This window comes from Haliaeetus albicilla, chromosome 20 (genome assembly GCF_947461875.1).
Source record: "Haliaeetus albicilla chromosome 20, bHalAlb1.1, whole genome shotgun sequence".
Taxonomy (NCBI): Eukaryota; Metazoa; Chordata; class Aves; order Accipitriformes; family Accipitridae; genus Haliaeetus; species Haliaeetus albicilla.
In genome coordinates, this window is record NC_091502.1 from 5,814,838 (window position 1) to 5,831,278 (window position 16,441).

At 36.2% G+C, this 16,441-nt stretch overlaps 1 protein-coding gene across 3 annotated transcripts in view; it reads right to left on the reverse strand.

The window, feature by feature from the left end:
* Positions 1 to 595: 595 nt before the first annotated feature.
* WASF3 (WASP family member 3) overlaps positions 596 to 16,441 on the reverse strand; it is a 75,863-nt gene continuing 60,017 nt past the window's right edge. For 2 of the 3 annotated variants that reach the window (XM_069808108.1, XM_069808109.1), the window contains 5 exons: positions 15,279 to 15,396; positions 9,078 to 9,253; positions 5,944 to 6,207; positions 3,943 to 4,310; positions 596 to 3,213 (listed from right to left, as the gene is read on the reverse strand). In XM_069808108.1, coding sequence (XP_069664209.1) covers positions 3,056 to 3,213; positions 3,943 to 4,310; positions 5,944 to 6,207; positions 9,078 to 9,253; positions 15,279 to 15,396 — 1,084 coding nt within the window. In that variant the 3' untranslated portion in view covers positions 596 to 3,055. Of the gene's footprint in view, positions 3,214 to 3,942; positions 4,311 to 5,943; positions 6,208 to 7,068; positions 7,236 to 9,077; positions 9,254 to 15,278; positions 15,397 to 16,441 lie in introns of all 3 variants that reach the window. The other variant, XM_069808110.1, reaches the window with a different exon arrangement.

Genomic DNA, 16,441 nt, shown 5'->3' on the forward strand with positions numbered 1-16,441 from the left:
TTTACAATTAGGCTACTCTATTACACAAATGGTTTATGTAAGTTCTTCCAAACATGATGAAAAGCCTCTCCTGTTACCATACCAGGTTTTAACCTGATTACAATTAAAAAATGAAATTAAAAATATTTTTCTAGTAGACAGACATGGGTTTGCATTTTATAATAATTTGCTTGGTGTCATTAATCTACAAAGAATCTTTCTTATTAAAAAAAGTGGGGAAGGGGACTTGCTAATACAACTCATATTCTGCCGTGTTCTTCCTGGAAGCAAAGCTGCTGTTTAATGCTTTTCACCAAAAAAAAAATAAAAAATTAAAGCTACCTGTAGAGAAATTAATACCTGTTTACACCAGCCAAGAATTTCAACTTGGGAGCTTGAATCAAGGTCGCAAAAGAACAAAGAAGTATGCGTGTTAGGAGGAGCAACAGTACCATAAAGGAGTCTGGTTTCGTAGACTCCAGCCTCCATCCCAGTAAAATTGTGGTTCCTGGGATCACAGATACCATTTGGAAGCCTTACATTTTCATTTCCGTTATTTATCGGTAAGAGATAAAGATTAATAGCAAAATCTTACTAATCTAAGGAAAGACAGACAGGGTCAAAAGTGAGATTTTATTCATATTTGTTACTTATTCACAACCCAAAGTATGATAAAACTGATAAAAACAGCCTAGAATAATGTTAGTTTACATCACTAAATTCAATTCACATTTTATTAATAAAATACTGAAAGGAAAATGACAACATTGCAGGTTCAGAAAAACAGGTTGGCTACTATGACTGAAAAATTGACACTACCTTAACTGGTCACAACTGATTGCTTGTTTAATGCTTATTATTTAAAATGAACACAAATTACAAAATTTCAGACACACCCAACTTCTGTGCTCATAAAATATATCTTCTGTCATATCAAATTTCAGTAGATTGGAAAGAATTTTCTGCTGAGATACTTCATTTCAGCACGTATTAAAAGAATACTGAGAGTACTCTCCCCACCTATACAGCGATGTAACACTGCAGTCCCAGTTGCACTTTTAGCCTACCCGTCCGAAGAATCCTTTTGGAAGCCACTGTGCAAGCACACCGTGATGATCAGAACAAACCGTCTCTCATACAGTGATGAAAACCACCATCCAGCTATGGCCTAAATTCTGTCCTCTGTGGTGGACACACAGACCTCAGACTCCAGGACACAAAATAAAGCAGACTTCAGCCCTGTATTTTAAGGCAAAGACAAAACGAGCTCCAACTGAAACAGAGATGAGTACCTTCAGCTGCCACCAGTTACCAAGAGCTGTAGATGCTCACCATTATGCAGAGATTGGTCATACTTCATGTGATAAATTTTAACACCAACATTGAGGCAGCGTGTTACCACCTCACCATAAAGACAGCCACCACAGTTTGAAAAATCATATGCAGATTAAACAGCAATGCAATTGCCAATAGTTTGCACACAAACATCGTGTTCTCAGGACTAAAACTGTTAATTGTGTAAACACAGGTTAGATAATTATCTTCCATTTCTCTTTATTTTACATTTTTTTCTTTTTTTTTTTTTTTAAGAACAGACGGGGCCTCACAGAACAAAAGGAGCTTTACCAAATGTTAGACCTGGAATTACACAGACTTCAGTTACAAAGATTAAAACTGTAATCTGGTAAGGAAAGAACTCTTCCCCTGCTATATATTTTTAAAAGCCTCATTAGGCAAAGCAGCAGCCTGACTCTCAGTCCAGAAGGGAGAAGAAAACAAAAAAAAAAAGCCATTTTAATACTGTACTGAAAAAAAAAAAGGAATTATTTTTAAAGAAAACAGAGACAGCCAAAGCAGACTGTATGGCAGCAACTGTTTCTAAGGAAGGAGAAAACAAGGGTATATATACGGCATAGTACCTAAACAGCCAGTAAAACGGCTTTAACTGCCAATGTTTTATCAATGGGATGTACTCGGAAAGAAATACATTCAAAGTAATAGTAGTTTTGAGTAAACATGCTACAGGAAACACAAAACAATCTGTCATGACTATACAGGTACAAACCACCACCAACAAAACTTATTTACAAACATTTATACCGCCAGGCATAAAGACCAAGTTTAATACTTGTGAAATGTATCTGATTGCTAGATCTGGACTGTTCCAATCTTTAGTAATAACAGAGTAACATTTCTACACTGCAATAACCATATGGCTTCAATCAGGTCTACCCTGAAGTCTTTGCATTTAGCTGATCTGTATCATAAAACTGAAAAGCTCTACAGGTATTTTAACTTTCATTTGTGACATGGATGTGCATCCGCTACCTACCTGAGACCCCCTCCAGCACTCTACCCAACAAGCAGCCAGCAGCCTAGAGCTGACACTGTTACAATCTTATCCAGTCTGCTCACAAAATGTTAATTTTGGATCAGGTGGATTCATCCTTCAAAGCATATATTTCATCATCTGCTACATTTTTAAGATAAAAAGAAAATTACATAAAATCAATTCTGTATGCAAAAAACCCCTAAGCCCTAAGACGTGATTAAAAATAGACTAAGGTGGGCATAATTAGTAACTAATAAAAAAGCTAAAAGTCATATTTATGGAACTCAACACTTCACTCAGTCATACAGTTAACTGTCCTCAAAGACTAACAACCAGACCAATTCACAAGTACCTAAGCTGCTTAGATAATTAAAAGATTAAGATGTAAAGTCAAAAAATATATCTTATCCCTTCAAGATCAGGAAAGTAAAATAAAATGCTGGTTCTGTAACAGTGCAACAACTGCAGCATATTTTGCACGCAGCACATGATTTGCTACATTTAGTGGCACTTAAGTATTATGCGGTAAATACTGAAAGTAAGACAAGTTTCTGATCTGCATAAGCATAATCACATCATTATTACCAGAGTTGCTAAGCTACAGCATTCTGAATAATACCAATTCAATTTTAGCACTTCGATCACTAGCCTTAATACATGTCAATGTCCTGCTTTACATCTTGCTAAGAAAGCAATCACTGAAGCCAAGTATTTAACGAACTTGCCACTGGGCTTGGACCAGGTTCAATCTGACCAATCGTTCTCATCAAACTCTGAATCATCATCTGAATCACTGTATTCCACAGCAATGCGTCTTGAAAGGATGGTGGCCACATCATTTCCAACAGGCTCTCGCTTTGCTTCTTGCTCACGTTGCTCCTGCACCTTTTTCAGCTGAATTCCTGTAGAGACAACTACTCTCAGACAAAGTTTTCTGCACAAGAGATTTTAAATTTCATATTGTTATTGGTGAGTTTTTTGTATTCTAACATATACTCAGGAAGAAGGAGAAAAAAAAAAAAAGAAAAAAACATTGAGTTAGCCTCCCTGAGCAAGGAAGAGAAAAAGACAAAAAAGGCAGGTTGGAATATATTCTCAGAGACTGAATACTTCCAGACTTCTAAAACTGCCAACAATATGTTAAAACTAAATATTCAAGACTGCATTGGTCCTTTTGATCTAAAGATGAAAGTTTTCATATTTGTATTTGAAATACCATTACACCTACAGCTCCACATAGTAAGCAAAGACAGGAACAGCCATTAGTCACTGGTTAAGTATCAGAGGGCTGAAGCCTAGTGTTGGATAACTCAGTTCTTCTGAACAGAAGCAAAAATCCATGTACATCTACTGGCTACTGTGCATAATGAACACGAGTACTGTTTTAATTTGATTATGTCCACACAAACACCAGAACGTGTTTGACAAAGCTGTACATCTTTAGGCATTAGAAAAAGATCCAAAGTCAGGGTTGACAGATGTTAGCATAGGTGGGTGGTAGCTGAGGTTAACTAGGGTCTCGATGACATTCTGCCCAGCTGGGAACAGAAGCCATGAACTCAGATCACTGGAAAACACAGTGCTTTCATTGAAAAAAAAAGAGAAATATCTAAAACTCAGCGTCCACTTACCCATTCGAATGGCAGCAAGAAGATCACTCCGTGCATCACTTACTGGTGGCTGCACAGGTTCATGACGTTTTGCCTCTGTAGCTGGAGCCGCATGCATTGGGGAGGAAGAGAGGGATGAACCTGTAGCAGGAGGGCCTGGAGGAGGAGGAGGTGGACCGGGAGGAGGAGGAGCAGTGACAACAAGCCCACTAGAAGGAGGAGGATGAGCTGCGTATGTAGAGCCAGTAACCAGTCCAGAATGGGAAGGTGGCACAGGAAGCTGAAGGGGACTAACAAATGCAGTTTGTGCTGAAGGAATCATAGGGGGAGGAGGAGGAGGGGGAGGACCTGTAGGATTGTAATAATCCACCATCTGAGCTGGAAGCATCCTATATAAAACAGAACAAAAACATTTAATGCACTGAAAGTTAGGACTTAGAGAATCATCACCCCTTAAACTGCTCTCATCCAACCTCAGCTAAGACAAAAAATCAAAAGGAATTTCAACTGGTGAGTTAAATATGCAAGCGATTATAAACATATGAATTGTCAAATATTAATAATACATTGAGATTTAAGGCAGATGATTAAGTTAAAGGCAGTGTCCTTTCAGCACTCCACAAAGTGAGATTTTTATCTTAATACTCCTGCCTAGTTAAGTATAAAGCTGTATTTATTACTAAACAACTACTCTGTGAGAATATTAAATACAATGTCTATGATGAAGAATGGACCAAGAAAACTGCAGACTACACATACCACTTCCACAGAAGACTGAGTGTTAGAACAAATATTAAGAGATAATAAAAGACATAGGCATGGAGGACAATGGAAAGTATGAATAGAAAGATTCACCCAAAGGTATATCATGCATCTCATGTGTTGCTTTTGTCAAGTTTATCAATTTAAATATTATTTAATTAAATTGATACATTTGATTGATACTTTAAGGAGGAAGAACAGGGAAGAGCTAATTTTTCTGTTAAAGTGTCATTAAAAGAATTCTGAAGCAGAAAAAATGGGAGTTAATGTAAGAGTTTTGAAGTAAAGAATTAGATATAGGAGACAGGAGTTGAAGGAAAGTTACTGATGACATTCAGTGATACATGTCAATGTATCAGAACTGTGATACACTGACAATGGTCATGTACCTGGGGACTAAGCACAAGTATTTCTGTTATAAACTGGAAATAACAGAGAAAATGCAGGTTGGAGCAGTCAATCACAGCATAACTGAGTCATCTACAGCATGATACAGTCATGAATTGGGCAAATGCTATTCCAAGATGCATCAAGTGAGGCTGAAGAAGCTTGGCTTGCTCAGTTTAAAACAACACAGGCAAGAATGATTACAATTTTCCTGGGGTTACAAGTTGAAAGTTTAAGCTATTTAAGCAAAAGAACAAACAGGCACAGACTGCTTAGAAAACACATGTTTTCTTGCTATCAGAGAGCCAGTACTCTGGAGCAAGCCTTCCTTCAGAATGCATTCAGGCCAAATATCTACATAGGAGTTCAATAAATTCATATCTTGAATTATGGAGATGTCTGTGGCATTACGGAACTTGATCTTGTGTCTGAGGAGATCCCTTCCAATTCTGTCAAACTCCTTTAAAAAGTAATTTCAGGGATGCAACACATACTGCCATGTTTATCACCTTCGGCAATACTTATTCTGAATGCTTTCTAAAGTTTAAAATATTACTCAAATTATGCTGTAACTATTTTCAGCTTTAAAGGAAAAATTATCCCCTTTTTAATATCATATTAGGAAACTGTAATATTTTACAAGCATATTGATTTCACCACATTCAATACACAGTTCATTATTTCTGCTTTCACTGCTACTTAAAATTCAGTTCATACATAGAAATTATACCAATTTTTTTCTGTCCTCCCCAGGGAGATAACTAATGTATTTGGGGTTTCTTGTGTGTATGCATTGTATGTTATGATCGTTATGAAAAACATGCATCCCTCTAGTTTTGTCAAGAATCCACTGGAATAAATCAGGAGTTTTACCCATATTCTGCTGGTACCACAGGTACTGAGCTATGTTGGCCATCTGAAGGCTGGGGTGGAGGTGGAGGTGGTTGCTGAGGTCTGTTTAAAGTAGCATGTCGTACAGTGGTGGAAGGTGGTCTGTATTCATGCTCATGGCTTTGGGATGTTGCCATGTACTGTGGACCATCTCCTGTTCCATATGAAGGCATTACTATCTGCTGATGGAGGGAATGATTCGGAGTAGCAGGATAAGAATAATCTGTAACATCAGATGCATGGGACCTAAAATTAAAGTAAATGGATGCAGAAGAACAGATTATGTGAGTGTAACATGGTATTATCTAAATAGCTCACAAGAAAAGCTAAAAAGAATGCAATCAGAATTATTTTTCTTGCAACAGGACTCCCAGATTATCAAGCACCATTCCCTTGTAAGCCCACAGAAAGCACAAGAACAAATGCAACAAAAACCCATGGTTCAGCTTAACCCAACTTGAAAATAAATTAGTCTGACAAGTCAGCATAAAAGGACTGAAATTGAATGTTTTCAATATTCCAGCATACTAGCTGCATGCAGAATGTCCTCCTATAATGCAGGCTTTTAAAAGGGCCAAAAAATTCAGAGCTTTCTCCAGAGTTTAGACTTATTTAGTAGCTAGAAGGAGGCATATTTTTTTTGTCAATGATTTTGACAGTCCATTGTTTGAAATGATAATACTTATCAGGCCTGCCTTAAGTTAACAATGGCAGCAGAAAAAGGAAAGCAATACTGCAAGCACTCGCAATTATGCAGAAAAATATATTTTACCAAAGCAGAGAAAACCAATTTTGAAAGTTAGAAAATGCTTTTTATTTTGTTCATATAATTAATTTTGCTGGAAAGGCTTAGAGAAACTGGGAAATGTAAATATTAGTTGAGCAGAGAGTTCATAAAGATACAAAGTCTAGGATGCTCTGTCAAATAAGCCCAAGAGAGGGAGCAAAAGGATCTCTTCATCCCATTACTGCAAGCAGTTGTTTTAGTAATGAACAATCGTGCAGCCTGGCTTTTAGTGAACACAGTAAACTGATGCATTATCTGTAAGACTGGAAGCAAGGTAAGCAACAAAAAGCCAGGGCTTTGAGTAAAACAAAATGACAAACCCTTTGGGCATTTTGTCCTCTTTCATGCTTCCTGCCTGTTCCATTTTCTTTGCGTCACTCATGAACTCAATGCCCATTTTCCTTCTCTCCCACTCTTCTTTTCTTGTTCTTACTTTTCTCACATTAATTTGCTGGTTTCTGTTTGGATTCAGCTTGTGTTTCTCTCTCTAAAGTACAATAAGTATAACAAATACATTGTAAATTGCCACAGTCCAGACACTTGGACATCAATGTTCAATGCCCAAGTCTTACAACTAGCAAACGAGAAGAAACATGAGCTTTTTTTTTTTACTTTAGCATTAAAAAAGAACCACAGTATAGCCAAATACACTTCTTTAGGACCTTATTTGTAAAACTGCTCATGCAGTAGCTGACAGCATAAAAATGTCTCTGAAACCAGTACTCATTTCTATATGCATGGGAGTTTTTTAATAGCTTAGTTCCTACAGTTAAGACTACCCAAAGGCAAAAAATAGAAAGCCTTCTCTCCACCTCACTACCACTCAGAAAATTAACCCTTCATGCATGTAAAAATGCAGATTTCAGGATTCGATCACTGATATTTGGTTCACTGAAATTTAAACTTCTCAGTACATTATAAAATGTGAAGGGATTATATTAAGTACAAGATATCTGTCATACCACAACATCTATATCCAACATAATGATGCAGTCTACAATTTCTGCTTAAAAAAATCCTACAGGTTGCAAATGCTATGGATATCTGCAAACAGTCAAATACATGTTGACATTGCTGGGAGATAAAAACAAATTACTTCAATATGATTATTTAAAACTTGGCAATCCTGGAAGCAAGGAGTTAAGGCTAGAGAAAGACTCAAAATGTGTGAAACGCAGAACTCATGATGAAAAAACCCACATCTTGCACTTGACAGCTGAACATCAATGCCATTCTATCAGATCAACCTATGGAAAGCATAGTCTTAATGAAACATTACAGACTGACAAAAAGGTGACAACGTTTTGCATTAGAAACTGTAAAAAAACCAAACTGGCAATAAGGCGTCTGAATAAATTATTGAAACAGTGGTAGCAATTTTCTTTCTATTTTTTTTGTTTCAATTACAAAATGATCACTCTTCACAAAGACCAAAACACTACATCTACAAAGTTCTGAGCAGATTTTTTTTTAATTAATAATTTAATTAATTTAATTAACCTCCACTGGACAGCAGACTAAAGGTATCAGTCCGCACTTTTGCAGTGGTGGCTGCTTCCTCAACCTACCCATTCAACAATTTGAACACTCAATTGTCACACGCTTTTTCCAGAAGATTCTATTTATTCCTAACATTACTACCAGCAATTAACCACAACAGAGGAAATAAAATATGTGGGAAAATCCTCTATGGAGACCAGCTTAATAAAAAAATAGAAAATCAGACTTCCATGCACACCAGAAGGTAACTCCCACTGAGCTCAAAGGGAATCTCAGCCAACAAAGATGACTTCTGCTGTGTGTCTCTAAGCAGAGATTTATGCTATTTCAAGCAATAATGTTGCATCTGGTTTTGTAGCTTGCTTTTTAGACAAATACAATGTCAATAAAGCTGAACTATTCCCCCATTAAAGCATTCTGTTAGAGGCAAAAGTATGCTTGACTGAGTAGATCACAAAAATATTTATTAAGCTATCAGCAGCTACATGACAAACTAGACACAGATGAAGAGGTACTGACATTATCTAGTAGACGCAGGCTTAAATGCTTTTGTAACTACAACTACTCAAGATCAAATATAAAGCATGCAGCAAACACTTATTTCACTACGGTGTATAACATTATGATGACAAATGCTCATCTGAAGCTGAGGAAGAAAAAATCATTACCGCATTTGTTATGTTTTTAAATAATTTTCAGAAGAACTTTAAAACATGCATTGTATGTTTTGTCTATTCTAACTATTCCCAACCTGTAAAAACACCTAATTCTACTCAGTATTTCTGAACACAGAACTGTGGTATAACAAACAGCTTTGCTGTAAACAGACCTAGTATCTGGGGACAGTGATCCCTCGGAAGATGCTCCATGGTACACACTTTGAGACAACCTGTTGTCAGGTCTAAGCTCTTTGTCATACGCCATCATATTCCACTCCTGGCGTCTGTTCCTGGCTTTTCTAACCTTTTTCACCTCACGGGTGGTGCCATCTATACGCTTTTGCTCCTAATGTTCAAACAAAAGAAATAAAGCATGCAAAGAGAGAAAAAAAGGAAAGGAAAAAAGCTGGTTAAAACGCAGTTAGAGTGCATGAAAATAAGACCAGATTTACAGATGAAGCCAAGTCTTCAAAAAATTTCTCTGCACTGAAAATGAGAATATCTCCTTATGCTATAAAGCTCATTAGTAGTAAGACTGCTGCTTTGCCCTTCTTCTGCAGGAACATGCTAGTATGATACCAACCTACTGTTTTTCCCAATTCAGAAATGTGACTGATTTTAAAAGCCAGAAAGTTTAACTTCTTATGACATCATACGTCATTTATTTAGACTGTCCTGAAGCACTTGTAATTTCCTTCTCCTGCAAATCAATCTTATGAGAATATGTTAAATGTGCTCAGGGTTATTTTGGTTATTCATTAGGGTCACAATCACCTGAAGCCTTGGGGAAGTATGGAAAAAATTAGAAACACTTTCTTATTTCATAGTCTACATGAAATTATTTTTTGTTTGTTCTTTTGTTTTAACTTCCTCTCCCTTCTTAGACCTGATTAACTACCAAAACTCCTCCTAGTTTTTCCTCATTGTTGTTTCCCATTATCTTATCTAAAAATGAATGACACTAATCCTCTCTGCAATGTGTCAGTAATACTCTGGCCAGTAATATATTACAGCTTGATAGCTTCATGACAAATCAGTGTGTTTAGTTTTTTTAAATCTTTCTATAGAATTTCAAGCTCAATCAACGTCAGTGTTTATCTATCAGTAACTTCTCCTAATAGTGGGACTCACTGCTTTCACACCTCTGAAATGTTGTCCTCGCCTACTTCTGACTACTCAGTATGAATAGAAAAGCCTTACTGGTGCTTCAGTAGAAAAATAAACGTGTTTGCTCAACCCAAACTGAAAAGGGTATTTATGTGCTACTCCTTTTCTGAACATTTATGAGGGCATTGGATGTTTTTTAATCAGCTTTAGAGCCCATATCTTAGAATACTAATTCATAAATAGGTTAATCATGTTTTATTTATTAATAAGTTGGTATTAGGCTTTTGGCTGCTAGAAAAATAGTTTCTCAGGAAAGAATTACATTGATATTCCAAGAATGCAGTCATTCAATTGTACTTAGGAGTTCAGTAAAATGCCGATATGCAAGCATTTTGTTGTAGAATCTCTACCTTCAAAGTAAGGGATAATAGTTGGAAAGCCAGTCTCGCCAAAAAGAAAAAAGCACACCACAAACACAGGTATTGTACTCCAACTGTTAAATAGTACCGAGTTAATAATTCTGAAATAATGTATTTGGCATTATACAACTAACAAAAATCCATCAAATGGCTTGTTTGCCCTTGTTTTGGATCACTTGCTTGTTCATGCATGTCCGCATGAGGGACTTCCTGATCCGCATCTGCTAACATTAAGAACGACAGAGAAAAGTCTTTTTGAAGTTCAGCACCCAAATGTTCCAACAACACTTGCTCATTCCTGGCCTGTGCAGTGAGTAGGTTTTTGATCTGATGCATGTTAAGTAAAGATTGTCATCTTCCTTCTTAACTACTTCCTATAAAATCTTTTTCCTCCCCAAACTTTTTAGAATCACACCCTTTATCCAGGTTATGCAAGGCTTTACTTTCTCCTTTGATACCACTTCTTCACATAAAAATTTCCCAATACGCTAACTGAAGCAGAAGGGAAACAGATTCAGTCATGCTTTATTTTAAATATATACATTTTTGCTAATTGCAATCATTGAATATATGATTTTTAAAGGCTTGACATCTGTCTTTTTCATTTGATTGCTCCAAAATTTAATTTGTTTTAATTTCTGACTTTTATCCTGGTTCATTTACTAGGATTTTGTTACTCAGCCATGCTAGATTTGAGAAGAAAGTACAAGTAAGCCTTTTGGTTAACTGAAAATACACTTTAGCTTTCTCTTCTCACAGAATAGTAACTCCATCCTCTAAGGGTCACAACTATGTATTTCTTGGAAGTTTCTAGATGAAGTAAATATCCACCTTTTGACCAATGTATGATGCTGCTCAGAAGACAACCATGCTGATACAGTTCCTGTACAATCAGGAGTGCTTACATGACTGCTTACATATAACCACCTATTTAAAAGTTTGGTTTTAAAGAGATGACTATGTTTTTTATGAAAAAGGTTGCTACATATGCATGTATAAATAAACAATATAAAATAAACACAAAGCTTAGTTTGTTTTTATTGGATCAGATTTCAGTTGGATAGGTTGTTCCAGACCAGAATCTCTAAGTGTGCTAATGAATAAATATGCTGGAACCCTTTTTACTCAAACAGTGATTTTTTTTAATTAATTATTATATAAATACATCTCTAAAACATTCAATTTCTTCCAAAACAGTGGGGCAGGCCAATTACTAGCAGCTGACAAAACTATATATACCTCTAACTACATATACCTCTAAGAGCAGTTTTAAGTTCTTCCAGTAATACTTTCATTACCTTGACAAACAATGGTGATAGCTCTAGTTTTAGTACCTAGGGCAATGACAGAGTTCTAGTGGAGCTGAAGCCTTTCAAAATAACTACATTTAGAAATTTCTTAGGAAAGTTAAGCAACATTAAGAAGAGTTACTTCCTTTAAACCAAGTGTAATAGAAGCTGTGGCAGACAAGTGGATGCTGTAGGTTAAGCCAGAAAACAGGTACGTCATTCAGCTGTTGGCAGGAAGTGATTTCAGCAAACTCAACGAACATATTAGAGTCCTCAAACAGGGTTAATTTAATTTTAAATTTGATATTTGCATCAAGAGTTAGCAAATGATATTTCAAGCGTCTTAATAAAGAATAAGAGCTAGTAACAGAAAGTAGCTTCAGCAAGTATTTGCAATACTTTCAAAAAACTGGAAGCATGAGCCTGAAGTATTTTCTTGACTTCACAAATTTACAAGATCCTATCACTCACACATCATTAAGAATAGTTTTTGAAATGCAAGCCCTCCTAATTTAAAGATTTCTACTTATTTAAATAACTAATTATTCCTCAGAAAACATGGGGAACAATAAAAAGTAAAGTAGAACAACTTTCCTTTGGTTAACCAATAATTAACAACTAGTCTACTATGGTCATTCAATTCAGAATATTACTGATATATGCACAAGTCAAAACTAATTTCATTGAACTCTTAAGACACTGATCTACTGAGAGTTTGACAGAAAAAAAAAACCAAACCGGAGACTACATCACAGATTAAAATTACAGTTTTCTTCAGAGAAAAAGTTCACCTGAAAAAGCCAAATCAGAGAAAACCTGTGTTAGATTTCTTCAGTTAACCTGAACACAGAAACAGTAAATAAGTATGATATTTGAAGTTCGGCAGGAAAATGAAACTTCTCACAAACCTGCTGCTGCAACAGCTCAAGCATTAAGGCAAATTACCAAAATAATATTGGAAAACTGATTTCTCTGGTGCAAGGAGTACTCAGGCTTCACTGACCACCTGAAAAATTGAGGTTAAAAACCAGCTATATTCGGTCAGCTGAGTAGGAGTGCATTTGGATGTCTCATTTATAATTTGCTAAACAATACACATCTGTTTCACCCGCACAGTTTTTCATATTTTGTGCTTCTCTAGAGTGTAAACTGTGTAAGGAATTCTCACTTAGCAGATTCAAAATACAACTTCAGCCACAAACTTGTTAATAGATGCTCTGGATTCATTCCTCGTCACTGCTATCATAAGGACAAGAACAAAAGAAAATGACAGTCTGTTAAGCCACCTGTGGAATGAACGGTGCCTGTGAGACATCTCACCCAAACTCTCCAGGCCTCTAAAGGTTCCAGATGATAAAAAGCTCATTTACACCCCAACTTCTGGAAACCATATTTATTCCTGTCACAAAGTCACACGTATCCATGCAAACTCAAATCTATGCTGCTTTCTTCTTAGTTGGTCTGTTATATATTTAATCAAATCAAATAGCACTTCAGGTAGAATTTACCAGGGGGTATTTCTGTGATGTATGTCTATAATCCTACATGATTGGAATTGAGTTTGTAGACTGTAATAAGACAATTAAAATCTACAAAAATATACCATGGATGGAAATAAGTGAGATGTGTTGCCTAAAATACATTCTAAAAGCAAGTTTATACATAAAGTGGTTTTGTAAAAATCTCTCTAAAGCTATCAAAAATTTTCAAGCAATATTGTTATAATATTTTTAAAAAGCGTTTGTATTTTTTTCTTTTTAATATTAAATCAGAATGAAAAAAATAGCAGTTGATAGTTTCTTTTTATCCTTCTCTCTAGTGAAAAGATCTAAATTTGAAGGGAAAATGGTGGGAGGAAAAAAAAAAACCCTGAAGGGTACAATTATCCCTATATGTTTTTCATAAAGAAATACTGAATGAAATTAAAAAAAAAACTAAACTAGAGAATGAAAGCTGCTTTAACTATTTCCAGTCTTTTAATCAGCTCTGTGACTTACCACACTGAGAATACGGTAGGATTATAACCTTGCATATACATTTGTATATGATTACAGAAATAACCAAGTGAATATTTTCCAATACTTAACTTTAGACAGTAACTTCTACTGAAAATATTTACTCAGCTTTTTAAACTCTACTTAATATTTCCATACTGAGATACCTGTCAAAACAGAAAACATTTTTGACTTATACTCATAACAGGAAGACCCACTTTATTTCTTCCAAAACTTTTAAAATCATGAATTCACAAAATATTTTAGTTAAAACAAGTCTTCATGTTTTGTCTAAAAATATTGTGTTCAGAAAGTATTGTCTAGCAACAGGAACAAGGAATTAATAGAATTTTATAAAAACAGAATAGTAAAGCTTCCCAGCCATGCCCTACAAATTGATTTCTAAGCAGGTACCATATATATATTAGCATATACATACACATGATGTATATACCCAAATACATGTTAGCAGGTATATTCATGTATTAGACATTATGTATATACACATGTATAATACATGTATATACGCTCATATATTATGATACCTGCTTATATATACACATGTATAGATATGCTAGTATATATGATATATATGTGTATGTTTGTGTGTACACGTACTGAAAACTAAGTAGCTTCCTTCTTTTTCCTCTGAGCAGTCTGTGCATCCTGTTTGGACTTTTATTTTAAATCCCTTATCTCTCACTGAACCCATCTACAAGGGCACCTTCTGCCAGATAAGATAGGCAGTCATTGCTTAAAACTTTCCTTCTTAACTTTTTTTTTTTCAGTATAATCTGCAAAAATCTTAAAGCCCTCAGATTTGATAAAAACATTGACGGCAAAGAAGCTGCAGAAGTAGCAACTAATTTCTTCATTCAAAACTAAAATCCATGAAGAAAATCTTGATTGCATCAGAATACACATCTTGGATCAAACTGCTGAAGATATTCCAGAAGGACTGAAGACACTTTTCTATGAAAAAGCCTTTATTTGTTGGTTTTAAACTTAAAGGAAACAGAGAATATTACTCCTAAAATTAATCTTCTCTTGTTGCTGAACTGCAGAATAATTTTGTGTATTATCTTACTAACTTGTAACAGGTGTAGAAAAAGTAAAGAGTTACTATCAAGGAATTAAAAAAACAACAAAATATTTATTTCTGGATAAGTTATGTTTTGCTACAGGAGTTGATACTGCTGGATAAAGAACTATGAAAATAAAGGAAACCATAATTCAAATTCCCCTGCCCCCTGCCAAAATCACAGTGTCTTTTTCCAAAGAACAACAGGGCCATTTTGCTGAGGACTAATAAGCAGATACTGGCAAAGGATTAAAGAAAGTATCTTGGAAGATAACTACAGTACTCCTAAAATTCAGTTTGCCAGCTTCTTAAAATAAACAGTATGAGCTATAAAAACTGAACCAACTGAATCTACAGCCACATATAAGAAGGAATAGTGTTTCCATGCACACAAACTAAGTATGACCTAGCAATTTTTATGCCTGGACAACTGTACACAAAACTGCAATACATACATTTGCTATTATGTTTCTGCTTTTACCTTTTGTCTCCTCTTTTCTTTTCGCTTATCTTCAGTATCTTGTAACATTTTTTCTTTCCACAGATCGAAAAAATAGGAAGGATCAGTATAGAACTTCAATCCATCTTTCTTATCATCCCTGGAAATACAGTAGAAGAAAAGCTAAGAAAACATGAATTAATGTTTTTCAAACCAACAAAACTCACCTTCGACGATCATCCAAGCTTCATCTTTTTTGCATTATAGAATGACAGCATGCCAAGTGCGTTAAATGCTGCTCTTGGTAGTTACAGCTTATGATCAGCTTGATTCATGCCAAGAATTTCAGGGGAAAGGTGTGGAAGCCACAGCCTTTTGGGAGGCATACTCCCAGGCTATGCCTCATCAGAGCTCAGCAGGAGCTGACTAGGCTCCGGCATCAGTCAGCTCACAGGAACGGAATTCACTGGTGCTGCAAGATCAGTGCCAAGACAGGATGCACAGGGGACAGAGGAGCATAAGAATAGAACTCAACTGTCTCAAAAGAACTGGAAAAGGAGTATTTGGCTCAATCCAGATGGGTCTTAAGATCTGAACTGAGGAACAAGGTAGGTCTGAGTACCTTCGCCCTTATGACAGGAAGCACAAGACAGTCGCTGTTCTCAGTGGGACTCTTCTCACTAGGGGAAGGGCTAGGAAAGGGGTAGCAACTATTCTAGGAGGGTTTGAGACAGAGCTGATCGGGGCTTGCCAGCTCCAATTGGCAGCGGGAGCCAGGGACACCCAGACTAAGAAGCCACAAAAAAGGCATGCTATCAATTCCTAGTTTGGCCTGGATATAGGGAATCTTTTAATATCCCGAACTCCTGGAAAGCAACGGGTGTAGGGGGAGTCTCATGGCAGGGCAGCTGTCATGGTCCAAACAGCATATAAAGCTTGCTAAACTGCTGTCCTTCAGAGTCCTTTTTGGCTGTGGGTCCTCACTTCTTGCCGGGCAAATTTTGATGGCAGCTGAGTACTAATTTCTACCAGCAAGATCAAGAGCAATGGAGATCCAGCACATGGAAACCTTACAACCACTGCAGCAGGGTACAAAAAGCAGATCTTGTATACTGTCTGGTCATATGGCCATAAACCCCTTACTTTCTCTGCACTAGATCTCCTCACTACAAACATCTAACCTACTGAAGGGGGTACTGGGGCCA